The sequence below is a fragment of the Brassica napus genome, chromosome A6 (genome assembly GCF_020379485.1).
Source record: "Brassica napus cultivar Da-Ae chromosome A6, Da-Ae, whole genome shotgun sequence".
In the NCBI taxonomy this organism is placed as follows: domain Eukaryota; kingdom Viridiplantae; phylum Streptophyta; class Magnoliopsida; order Brassicales; family Brassicaceae; genus Brassica; species Brassica napus.
This window is the reverse complement of record NC_063439.1, coordinates 10614944-10628020: the sequence shown is the minus strand read 5'-3', so window position 1 is coordinate 10628020 and position 13077 is coordinate 10614944. Positions and strand designations below refer to the sequence as shown.

At 27.2% G+C, this 13077-nt stretch overlaps 1 protein-coding gene across 2 annotated transcripts; it reads right to left on the bottom strand.

Annotated features, from left to right (window-relative positions):
• On the bottom strand, positions 1-2283 carry LOC106428939 (BTB/POZ and TAZ domain-containing protein 2-like). Of its 2 annotated transcripts, none has more exons than XM_048782629.1 (5): positions 2059-2283; positions 1828-1970; positions 1331-1634; positions 761-1107; positions 1-426 (listed from the first exon to the last, which is right to left on the bottom strand). In XM_048782629.1, the coding sequence occupies exons 1-5, from the start codon at positions 2212-2214 to the stop codon at positions 240-242; spliced, it is 1137 nt and encodes a 378-aa protein (XP_048638586.1). In that variant the 5' UTR covers positions 2215-2283; the 3' UTR covers positions 1-239. The 2 variants fall into 2 exon arrangements, with proteins under 2 accessions (XP_048638586.1, XP_048638587.1); XM_048782630.1 differs by having other exon boundaries at positions 1828-1980; positions 2059-2260.
• Between the last annotated feature and the right edge of the window lie 10794 nt (positions 2284-13077).

Sequence of the window (13077 nt, the reverse complement as noted above, 5' to 3'; positions counted from 1 at the left end):
TTTAAGTCAGACAACATTTATTTAACCGTCTATTATTACATGCTGATATTTGAGGTAAAATAAACAAACAAATGTGGCCTACACACTGCCAATTTAAAAGGGCTTACTCGTCTACAAACTAAACCCTCTATCTACACCGATCAAATGATACATGAATGTATACCCTTGAGACTTCAACCATACAAAAAGAAACAAATGAACAAATACGACTTTAAGGACGAACTAATCTTCATAATTATCTACAAACCCCAACTCATTCCTGTTCTGTTCCTGACTAATCCTCTTGCTTCTCCATCACATTTGTTCTTCTTTGACGACTGACACAATGAAGACATAGCTTTTGCAGACACCACCCTCCTCACCAAAAGCTTCCACTTGGTGTCTTCACCCATCCTTTTGTCTTGTTCTACCCTTTTCTTAAATTGCCTGCTCCAAAAAAATAAAAATAAAAAAGTTGACTAAGACACATGAAATTCTAAATATCTGCAAATATCAACACAAAGGTTCACCATCAATTCTCACAGCAATTTGCAAAGTTTCTAAAGGTGGGTGACAACGAACTAGTGTCAACGTAAAGCCAAACCAGATGTGTCTCTTTCAAAAAGTGAAACTTTTTTGTATACTATCAAATCAGTGTTGATTTTTAATATATGAAGAATAATTAATTTCAAAAGATAATTTTCTTTCTAAGAAAAGTAATTAATTTCAAATTAACGCAAAACTTTTTTCAACCGATAAAAGAAAACGTTAGGAGACATACCTGCAAAGAGGGACGCGACAAGATTCTGGCTGATCACATATAGAAGAATGGAGTCTTAGGAGTTGAAGCATCCGCTTGCAACGAAGACAACCATTCTCGTTACTCCTTTTCTTGCATACCGCAAAATGACGTATCGAAAGCTGGAGGCCGTAACACGTGGAAACCGCCTTACAAGGCTTTGACTTCCCCCCAAACGGAACAGTCGTTGACTTGTTAACGCCTACAATGTTTGTTGGACCGACCAATGTACAACCTTGGGTGCATATATGCTCTATACACTCCATTGCCTCGCTTAGTTGCATGTACAGATTCTGCTCCTTTTTATGCCTACGTCTTCTTTTCTTCCTCTGCATTAAATCATCATCCAACACACAAATCACAAAAATGCAACACACCAGACCGAATAAACCAATATTTTTCTCAAAATTTTAATTAAAATAATAATTATATATTTAAAATACATATTTGCTATATTTTTATAAGTTTCATTATGTTTTTATTCCTTTTGGTAGTAACAAAAAACACATATTATGTATTTTAAAACAACTAAAGAAAAGATGAAATAGTTACCGATTCGGAATCGTCGATGAACTGGAGGATATCGAGCTCAAGAACAGGATCGTGTTCCTGGAGAAACTTCCATCCTTCGGTCTGTTCAACAGTCTTAAACTGCGACTGTATAAGACGCATAGATTTAAGACAAACATCTGGAGCATCACAGAGCCGAGCTAGCTGGAGAACGTCGACAACGTTCTCCGCAGTTAAACCATCAACGACGCCTCTTGAGCAGCGTTGCTTCAGATTCGCCACCATGTACACGTGAGACAACGCTAAAAGATGGATCCCATATTTCTCCAACTCATCCTCCGTCAAACTACGCGTGAAGAAAAACAAAGATACAAGAAAGTACTTTTAGTCATTGACCAGGTGTTTAAAGAAAGATTCACGGTTTGAGATTTAATTATTTTTAAAATTAATCAGCCGTTGATTATTTCCACTTGTGTATAAAACGTTTATATTCTACCATCAGATAAGAAAATATATGTTTGATTTTGCAGTTAACCAACCTAGAAGAGTATAGGAATCTGATGAAGACTGAAACGGCATCGCATGGAACGCCAAGAATCTTGATGGCTCTCTTAGCTCCATAGCGTTGGTAACGTTTCACCGTTTTCTTCATGATGTTCATTAGTACTGGTGAAGCCGAAGCCTGCATTATCCTATCCATAAGTTAAAACCGAACCAAACCGGAAATATTTAAAACCGAACCATTTTAAGAAAAAGAACCAAACTTATACCAGAATACCGGAATGAGCCGGAATCCGACGGTTGCCTGAGGTAACGATAGTAACGTCTGACGCCGTTAGATTATATGAAACTTTATCGGTGATTAACGAAAATCCGTCGTCTTCTGACGTGGCGGTTACGGCCTTCGCGACAAGGACAGGTTCCATTAATTGGAGAGAGAGTTTTGAGAGAAATAGAAAGATGTGGTTGTAAGAAAAAACTTTGGTACATTTCGTAATATATAGAGCTTAGCGAGCTGGGTCCCATACTCCAACCTTTTAGTGCCTACGTGGCGTTTTTATAAATATCTTTTGCGTCTGTCAAGTCTTATCAACACGCTCTTGAGCTGGCGCGTGATCTTTTTCACCAAAATAAATACAGTATCTTTTTTTTATCAGGCTACTAATATTTTTTGAAAAATTATAAAATTACCCTTTTTATTTTATTTTCACAAAATAACTTTTAACAAAGAAAATAATCAAAATAATTTTATTCTAAGATTAACTAATCTACAATTAGGGTTTAGAGTTAATGGATGGGATTTTAGGGATGTGTTTTCAAATTTTAAAAAATAAAAATTAAAAATTTCAAAATAAAAATAAAATAAGTTATTTTAGTCATTTTCTTTTTTAAAAGCTATTTTGTGACAAAACTTAAATATGACTATTTAAAAAAATTGTCCATATTTTTTTGCTATTTGTTTTCTAACGGAAAATAAGCATTTTTGGATAAAAATCTGAATGTTAGTGTAGATCAATCTTAAAGATACTTGATAATGAACAAATAAATTATTTTCAAATTTATATTTTCGAACAAAGAAAAATATTTTAGAAAGAATATAATACTATTTGACTATCGACAGATATCTAGCAAAATAACCATTTGAAAAAAAGTTCTAGTAACTAAAAGTTTCCTATTAAGAAAACTTATTTTTAAACAGTAAGATTATGTTTTTGATACATTATGAACAGTAAGGTTTAGAATTTAGAATTTATAAAAGTATATGAAATATTACAATTTTAAAATGTAACTGGAAACTAAAAGGTATGCACAATTTCGTTTCATTTAACATTTTCCAAGAAAAGAATTGGATTAGCATGTATTTGTTTTAACATCTTACTATAGCCGACGGCCCGACGTAATGTAACATACAAATCACAAGTTCGATCGACGGTGTAGGACTGCATTTTCCAAAATATATAGCTCAATATTTTTTAATTTTTTCCCTGAAAAAGTGACTTATTATAAGGATGCTTTTGTTTGTGATCCAGAAAACAATACTACGTTTTGTCCATGTAGGCAGATTTTATGCTTTCTTGTGAATCCTATGTGGAAAGTGAAATAACCAGACCAAAACATGGGTTTGTCGTTAAAGGGATATTATTTTCTTAAATCTAGAAAGGCCGGTTATTGCAATAAACCGACCTTTGCCTATTCCCAAGAGCCACCCTCCTCATCCAACGTGCCATTTTGTTCTCTTCCCTTCTTACAAGCCCTCTTGTATCACCACTCGTGGTCCTCTTGTTTATTATCCATTGCGTGACACAATTTGAGTCATGATACACTTTTTTTATCTTTCCTTTTACACTGAGTCACTTACCACTTCTGAGGCACTTTGCGGTGAAGTCTAAATATATTTTTGACAAATTTATCCTTATGAAAAATGGCAAATTGTGGATGACAAATTATGGATGACGAGTTGTGACGAATTGTAGATGACGAGTAACTTGTAAATATATGAATCAAAGAAATACAAAGAATATGTACGATAGTTTACTTCTACTATTACATATTTGAAATCATAAAAAAAATTTGACATGTACGCAAAATATGTAGACGAATAATAAAATTAAAAAATGAAAAATATGGATTAGTGAAAATGTGAACAAAGAAATACCGGTCATTGGAAATGTAGACTCATAAATGTGGATAATATAAATATGGATATGAGTTCATGTGGACACTATTTTTCTATAATGTGAACAAAATTCCGTGGATGATTTTTCATCTGCTAATCACCAATGTTCTTCAACTTATAATATAATAATTTATGTATAAGATATGTGAGATCACATCGTCTTGATGAGTTTGAACAGAGAACGACAAAGCTTGAAATCCCAAGCTCGGCACAATGAAAAAGAAGAATTGTGGCAGATTGGAGTGGTGAGCACGAGTTTTAGAGGACCGCCTTCGTCACCACCACAATCGAGTTATGGTTCCAACTCTCTAATGGTTTTATCTTTCGATCTGATGTACACCGATCTGCTGGAGACTTCTTCGATGACCACATCCAATCTAACACAACTAGATTTTGATCTCCGATAAGACAGCTGTGATCGAGCTCCAATGGATAAGACAACTCTGATTTGTTGATGTCAACATCTAATCTATAATTCTATTATACACGTTTTGGTGTCCACGTCCACATTTAATTTTGGTTACACATTAATGCATATAATATATATATATATATATGTATGAAAATGGATCTTAAAAGATAGAATTTTATATATAATTTATTATGATAATTATTTTTATTTAATATATTTTAGAATTTGAGATAAAAATAAATGAAAACATAAGGTGTGATAAGAAAAATAATAAAGTGCAACAAAAAGAAGAGAGAAATTTGTCTGATTGGAATAAAGCTAAATGTTCTATTTTCTTTAGTCTAAGGTCATAAGAGTCCTTTCTACAAGGAAAAATGTGTCTAAAGTGATAACTGTCTTGTAGCGTAATTGATACTAGACTTTGATCCGTGCGACCGTGCGAGTATTTAATTTATGTTTGTATTTAATGATATACTAGGTTAAGATCCGCGCCTTGCGCGGGATGAACATCATATATATAAATTATTTTATATATTATATGTTTATAACATATTATGAAATAATAAATATATATTGAATGAAAAAAGTCATTATCTACTACTTATATAATTAAATTGGTGCGAACATATAAATAAATTTTATAAATCGAAAAAATATTTTTTCTATTTGATATGATATATAATTAAATTTAAATGATAGTAACATATATATGGTATATTTTAATATTAATATTTATTAGATGATGCTTTTTGCTCATATTTTTATATGGCATATAGTTTAATTTAAAATGATACATATATTTATATATCTTTTATTTTTGATACTTATTAAATGATACTTTCAACTTATATTATTTTTTAATTATTTGTATCATGTCATAACAAAAGTTTTAAATCATAGATCACAAAATTTGAATGTGAAACTTTCAACAATTTTAGTAATTTATACTCGTTTTTAAAAATTCAAAATATAATATATAAATAATGTTTTTAATTTTTATTATATGGTTACTATGATTTTTTAATTTATTTTAATAGCTTAAAAAATAAACAAATATAATTATAATACACACTTATTTTTATCAAATTTTATTATTCAAAATCATTAATTGTCATATATATTTTAGCCACATTAGACAATTTCGTAATCTTATTTAAGGAAATAATGAAGCACATTAATAATGTATTTATTGTAGTTTAATAAAAGGCTTATTATATATTTAGGTGGACCAACATATTTCTCTAAGGATTCTAAGAATCATTCTAGTGATGACACTGTGACTACAAAAAAATGTTGCAATGTTTCTCAAATAATATATACGAGATTCGTTAATGTAGTCATATTTTTAAATGTAAATGTTATATTTGTACTTGATTTTATATTTTAGCATTTTAGCGCAAAATGTATCATCGATATTAGGTATTATATAAAAAATCCAACATTTATAATAAGATGCATGTCTAAGATATATAGCTAACAAATTTTTTAAATAAAAAGTACAAAATAGACAATTGTGAATTAGCATGCTATTTATAAATGAAACATTAGTTATAATATTTGTAAGAAAATAAAATTATTGTTAAACTTCTATGAAATTTGGAACATATACAAATTAAGATTGAAAATAAAATGAAATTATAAATTTGATGTAACTGATAAGAAATTATAAATGGGTTTAAATTTGTGTACATTTAAACCACAGCCTTGCAGATGTTGGCTTTTATTTTTGTAAATAAATAAATATTTTGTCTAAGTGATAATATGTATTTTAAAATTTTACATGGTTAAATAATTATTTAATAACATTTATAAGCATAATAATTTTTTAGTTTATATTCTTTTAAATTTTATTTTATCATGTAAACCGTCAATTGTATTACCACCATTTGTTGAATATGATCCTTGCATCTATACAAATGTTTTATTTTGTTTACTTGTGGATCAAAATTTTATAATAATGTCTAATAAATTATTTTATATGGTAAGTTTGTAAATAATTATAATGGTGCATGTAATATATTTATATTGGTAAGAAGAAGAATTTGTTCAAAAAGAAAGAAGAGTAACGTGAATTATGGGGGGAGAATCAGACAAAAATATAACTTATATTGTTACATAAATATTTTGTGTATATTATTGATATTCATGAATGTTTATATGTTAAAATATTAATATTTAATTGATTGTGAATTTAATTTAGGAAATATTTTATTAATTTTTAAGAAGATATGAAAAACATAGAATTATGAGTAATTATTACTTCATTAATTTTGGAAAAGACAAAGATTACTTAAAAGTAGGTTCATTTAATTATTTCAATGATATTAGGCGGTAAATATTGTGCAAATTTAAGGTTGATCTCAATTTGTACTTCTGTTTTAATAGATTAGACTAGGGGTGTTCAATCCGGATATCGGTTCGGTTTAAGTTCCGTTTTTTTGGTTTTCGGTATTTCGGTTAGTAAAATATAACTACCATTCTAAATCCATATTTACTTTGGTTCGGCTCGGTTTATATACCGTCGGTTTTTGGTTTATTCGGTTTTATACCAAAAAATATAATTATTTAGTTTGAGATTATATTATATGAATTTTAGAGTCATATTGTCAAAACAATCATTTATTAAAAATATATTACATGTTCAAACAAATGAACATAAAAGTAAAAATTCTTCTACCATCAAACAAAATAATCAAATCTATAACTAAAATGAAAGCTTGAAATTTTGAAAATAAAAATATGAAACAAAATTTAGTGTTCATTAAAGTCATGTTTTTTCAATTGAACACGAAACTCTGTTTGTTTATAGATAAGAAAAAGTTGTGAAATTTTTCATTAATTATTGTCCATCAAATTTATAATCTTCATATTAATTTAGTGAAGACTAAAATAAATAAAAAAGATCAAAAGAAGACTTAGAAAATAAGATGTCTAAATTGCGATGTATTGTTATTTAATTATAGTTCAAGTGTTTTACAAATTAAGGTTCTTTATTACTATAAAATTATGGTAATAGTTATTAACACAAATTTAACTTATGTAACAAATAGACTTTCATGTATTGTTATAAAATAGATACATATTTACATGTTTCTACTTTTAATCAGTTTTGTTCGGTTTATTCGGTTTAATCAGTTTAATCGGTTATATACCAAACTATATCCAAATTATATCCATTCAGTTTATATGATTTTTATAAAATTATATGGTATATACATTCAGTTTATATGGTATATACATTCGGTTTAATCGGTTTTTATAAAATTATATCCATTCAGTTTATATGGTATATACCAAAACCAAACCATATTGTCTATTTCGGTTCGGTTCGGTTCGGTTCGGTACGATTCGTTTTATCATATTGAACAGTCCTAGATTAGACGTAAAAAAGTGTCTCTAGAGGTAAAAATCTCCATAATTTTACCTTATATATATTAGAATATTTCCATATGACGATAGAACGTTTTTTTTTGGTCTAGGACGATAGAACGTTCTTATCCCTTTTGATTATATTAGCATAGATACCCATAAGATCTTATTTAAAATAGTTTCACCTCCTCTCATCTTATCAAACATTTCTTTCATCGAAATTCAGAGAAATGAATCAAATAATATATTCTCTTTTCAACCATTTTTGTTTTCTATGAATAGCATATTATCGTAATGCAACCCATCAATACTTGACTTTTGATTTCGTCTATCAATATGAAACAAAACCTACTAAACAATTATATATGGTTATAATCAAAATTTTCTGACAGCTACTCTGTTGAACTATCATGTCTAACCAATTAAAATTGCATAATGTTTAGTAGTAGAGGTATTTTATATTCCGAAAGTATACATCGAATATACTATATAATTATGTACGCTATGGAATACTTGCGTATTGTTCACATTATTGGTGTTTTTCACGCAATACATATTAAAATATATTTTTCTTCTGAAGTACACCCTCTGTTTCAAAATACTTTATATTTTAATGAATACAAAAAAATTAAGACATACTCTTTTTCCTGAAAAGTAACATTAAAAATATAAAATAAAATTAATTCAGCCAATCATAAAAACAGATATAAAACATTATTGGTGACACAGTTTTCTGTAAAACTAAAACTAATATACAAATATAAAGTATTTTGAAACATTTAAAACTCTCCAAAATATCATCTATTTTGAAATGGAGGAAGTCTAATTTAGTTTTCAAATCGTCATAATATAGCTTTATTTATAATTTTATAAGTGGTTTTGCTTTCCATAGTTTGTAAAAATGCGTCTAAAATCGAGAGTAAGTAGAAGAAGCAGGCTTCATGGTGGCCTTTGTAGGTGTATCTTGGCTGAGGAACCACCTGATATAGGGGAGGACAAGATCGGTTTCTGTGGCGCCAGAATCAGGATACTTACTCTCGTTTTTTCTCTTGTAAGAATACATGGGAACAGCTGCGTTTGCGGAAGAATAAAGTCTCCTGGTCACAGGTTATCTGGTTTGCTCAGGGGTACCACGGTTTTCTTTTATCACTTGGCTTGCTGTGCTGGACCGTCTTTCAACTGGAGTTAGAATGAGAGTGTGGAACGTGGAGCAGTCTTGTGTCTTCTGTGGTGAGAAAGATGAAACTCGAGACCACATGTACTTCGCATGTCCTTACACGTATACAGTGTGGTTACGTATTGTTGGAAGAGTTCTAGGGAGCAGTATAACGCTGGATTGGAATGATACCATGACTGGTCTACAGGGTAACACCTTCTCAGCTATGGACTATGTTCTGATCCGTCTAGCATTCCAAGTGACAATGTATCTAATCTGGAGGGAGAGAAATGCTCGCCGGCATTGAACAAGTTGGATGGGAACATAGAATATGTGTCGACATATTGATCGAACCATCCGTAACCGCATTATTGGGCTCAAATATGGAGCCGCACACAAGTATGAGGGTCTCTTGCGATGTTGGTTTGCTATCTATGACTGAGTTTGCACAGTGGCATTTGGTCTACTAATGATCGTTTACTCTTTGCTGCTATATATCTTACCTTTTAACCACTTGTAAATGACCATATTCTTTCATTCTTATAATCAATTTGATATTTTATCCAAAAAAAAGCGTCTAAAATGACATTTTATGAATCTTTAATATTATACTAATAAAATATGCAAACCACCTATTAAATTTGTTGGGGGGAAACCTATGGTAGGTATATCTTGGAGATAATTTGTCAAATGTATATAAGGATTGGAAGATTAAAAAAACCAACAATGTATTTGTATGTAAAGAAGTGATGTGATCATTTGTCACTAACTTGGATAATATTGTCATTCTTGAAGAGACAGAGAAAAAAGAGAGAAAAAGAGGAAGAGTGAGAAATTGTATACTTACAATTCTATTATATGCTTCGCAAATAGAATAAAGTACTACAATATTTACTGTAACATTACATATTAAAGATAGAAGAAAAAAATGGAAAAGAAGATGAGAGACTGATAGAGCTAAGAGCACACTATACCATTAGTGAAAGGCTCTCACCCAATCTCTCACACCTAAAATAATAAAAGTACTTAGAAAAGGGGAGAGAGACATAATAATCACCGGAGACGATTCGAGGCAGTGAGACGTTCAACTGTGTTGAAGATACTTTTTTTTGTCTTACTTTTCTATTGGCTAAAACCTTTTTGTTTTATAGGGTAAAGACGATTCTACAAGTTTTGATCGATGTTGGTGCTCTAAGGAGAGATGAAGAAAAAGAGAGATATCTATACTATTAAAATAAAAGTCACAAGTTCTTTTCATGTGTGTTATTTCATTTTGCATCATGCCTTAGAAAATTACTTAAATGAATTTTTGTATACATATTTAAATTATTTTAATTATTCTAAAAAGATCAAATCCATATTCCCATATTTTATCTGAATTACATCTGAATAACATTTTCATATCTTTTTATTTGAAATATAACTATATATTTCATTTTTCATTAAAGCAAACATTTTAAAGTATTGAAAATACAAGTATAATCTTAAGGAAATTAATATCTAAGTTAATATTAATTGAACAGAATTTATCGTAAATATCACATAATATAAAATTTTAGTTAGTGTTCATGTTTTAATAGAGAGATATCACTAATAATTTGAAACAAAAAATTAAATTACTGCATACAAACTATAAAAAATTTATATTTGAAAATATTATATTAAACTTATAGTAATATTGTAAATATTAAAATTATATACAACTAATCATGTAAATCAAATATTTATATGTATAAAAATAAAAATAATCACCCACACAGTTGTGCGGATCAAGATCTAGTTATATAATTACAATTCTATTTAGTAAATATAATAGAACACAATACTATATTATTGTAACATTACATATTAGTAAGAGGGAGATTATATAATTATAATTACATTCTATGTTTTTTATATATAATATAGCACAACAATTCTCATTAAATTTTATATATTGATTTTTATAACTATATGTTTTTCTTAAAAATTCAAATAGAATCATTATTTTTATCTACGGTTAACAAGTCATATTTGATTATTCATATCAATCAATCAAATATATAAAACTTTAAAAATAATTAATAATCAATAAGAATATTAATAATAAATTTTCAACTATAAAATTGAACTATGTTTTTATTTATAACAAAATATGTTTAAACAAATCTAACTAAATCCTACAAAAAGTTTTATAAAACAATGCATTATTTAATTTTTTTAATTAGTAATATAATATTACTGCAAACTAATGTTAATTTATAAAAATAAAAAAATAATAATAAATGAGATTATGTATAAATTTTATAGTTATAGTCCATATTATATTAAAATAGAAGTAATATATAAACTAAAAATGATAAAATTAAATTAAATTGATAAATTAACCTATTTTATTGAAAAAGTAATTTTATTTAAATAAATATTTATCATTCACATTTAAAATGGGTTAGAATTCATAAACTATGTAATCTTTTTAGGGGGAATTCATGTTTACCACTTTCATGATACCATTATTCATCTTTACCACCACTAAAAAGACATTTTCAAAAATACTTTTTTCATTAAGTGACAAAAGTCTCTTATACCATTGTACTCTATATATATAATAAATAATTATTTAAATAAAATATATTATTGGAATAAAATATACCATTATACTTTTTTCAAATTCGATTTTTTTATAAAAAACAATTTTTGGATTTTTTATTCAAATTTTTTTGTTTTTCAAAATTTATTTTTGAAAATAAAAAATTACATTTGAAACTATTTTTAAATTTATTTAAAGTTTTTATTTGTATATTTATTAGAATCCTAAATTTCACATTCCAAAAATTCTACCCCACCCCTCAACTCTAGACCCTAAGTCTAAATTAGTTAAAACTAGAAGTATAGATATCTTTTACCTTCAATAAAAGTGAGAGTAAAAGTGGTTAGTGTAAACATGAAAAGTGGTAATATGAATGTAGTATATGTGATAATTTCTCATCTTTTTATACAAAAGTAAAATTATGAACATATTTTAAACTTTTATATCTACAACTATATATATTATATTTTTACTTATTTGCAACTCACAACAATATATAATCCAAAATTATTATATAAGAAAATATGATAGTATATAAGTAACCTTTAGTTTATGTATTATTTACAAGATATATTATTAGAAACTTTGAAATTTTAATAATTTATTAAATATATTAATTCAAAAATAAAGTTAACTATAAATTCAACTTATGTTTTAATTATAATAATATCTGTTTAAAAAGATAAATATTACGAAAAAAATATATTTTTTAAAAATGAATTAGTTTAGTAATATAAATAAAAATTCATATAATCTTCCAAACTTATAAATAGTTATGTAACTTTTTAAATTTCTTTCACCAAATATACAATTTTAAAAACAAATATTCCAAACAAGAATGATAATATTCAAATTTTACAAAAGACAAACTCATAGATGCTAAAGTATTATTTTTTAAAAGGTAATACAAAACCAATTATGTTGTAAGAATAAAAAATAAAATAATATTTCGAACTTTTAATTTAATAACAGAAAATAAGAAAACTTAATACCATAACATCCAAAAATATACTTTATCGTTAAAATTTACTAAAATAATATGAAAGATGCTACTATGTATAAAACCTACTAAGCTATATTATTTAAATAAAAAATGTATTTATGTACAGAATCCCAAAAATATAAAATGTTAAAATATATTTTTAAAACACAACATGTAAATCTAAATTTTTCTAAGCAAATATCCTTTTTATAATATAACTAAATAAATTTTAAAAATATATTGTCGTAGTAATAAATAATAACAAAATAAAAGTATAAAATCGATCACTATATATTAGTAATATCGAATAAGAAACCTAAACAATAAGATGATAGAGCTACACAATAAATAACATTAAAATATATATCATATATTTAAAACGTTTATGATAATATTAACGCTATATATTTATAAAATAGAAAATACCCGCACGAATGTCCGGTTCAAACTCTAGTAATGCATTTATTTTTTGCCCACTACTCTATTTCCACTATATAATTGATTAAAATTGAAAAATGAACTCTATCATGTGGTTATTTCACTTTTTAAATAAAATTTAAACTGAAGATAACGGTTCTAAATTAATATACAGACGACTGTCTTCTAAAATCTATTACCGCAGAT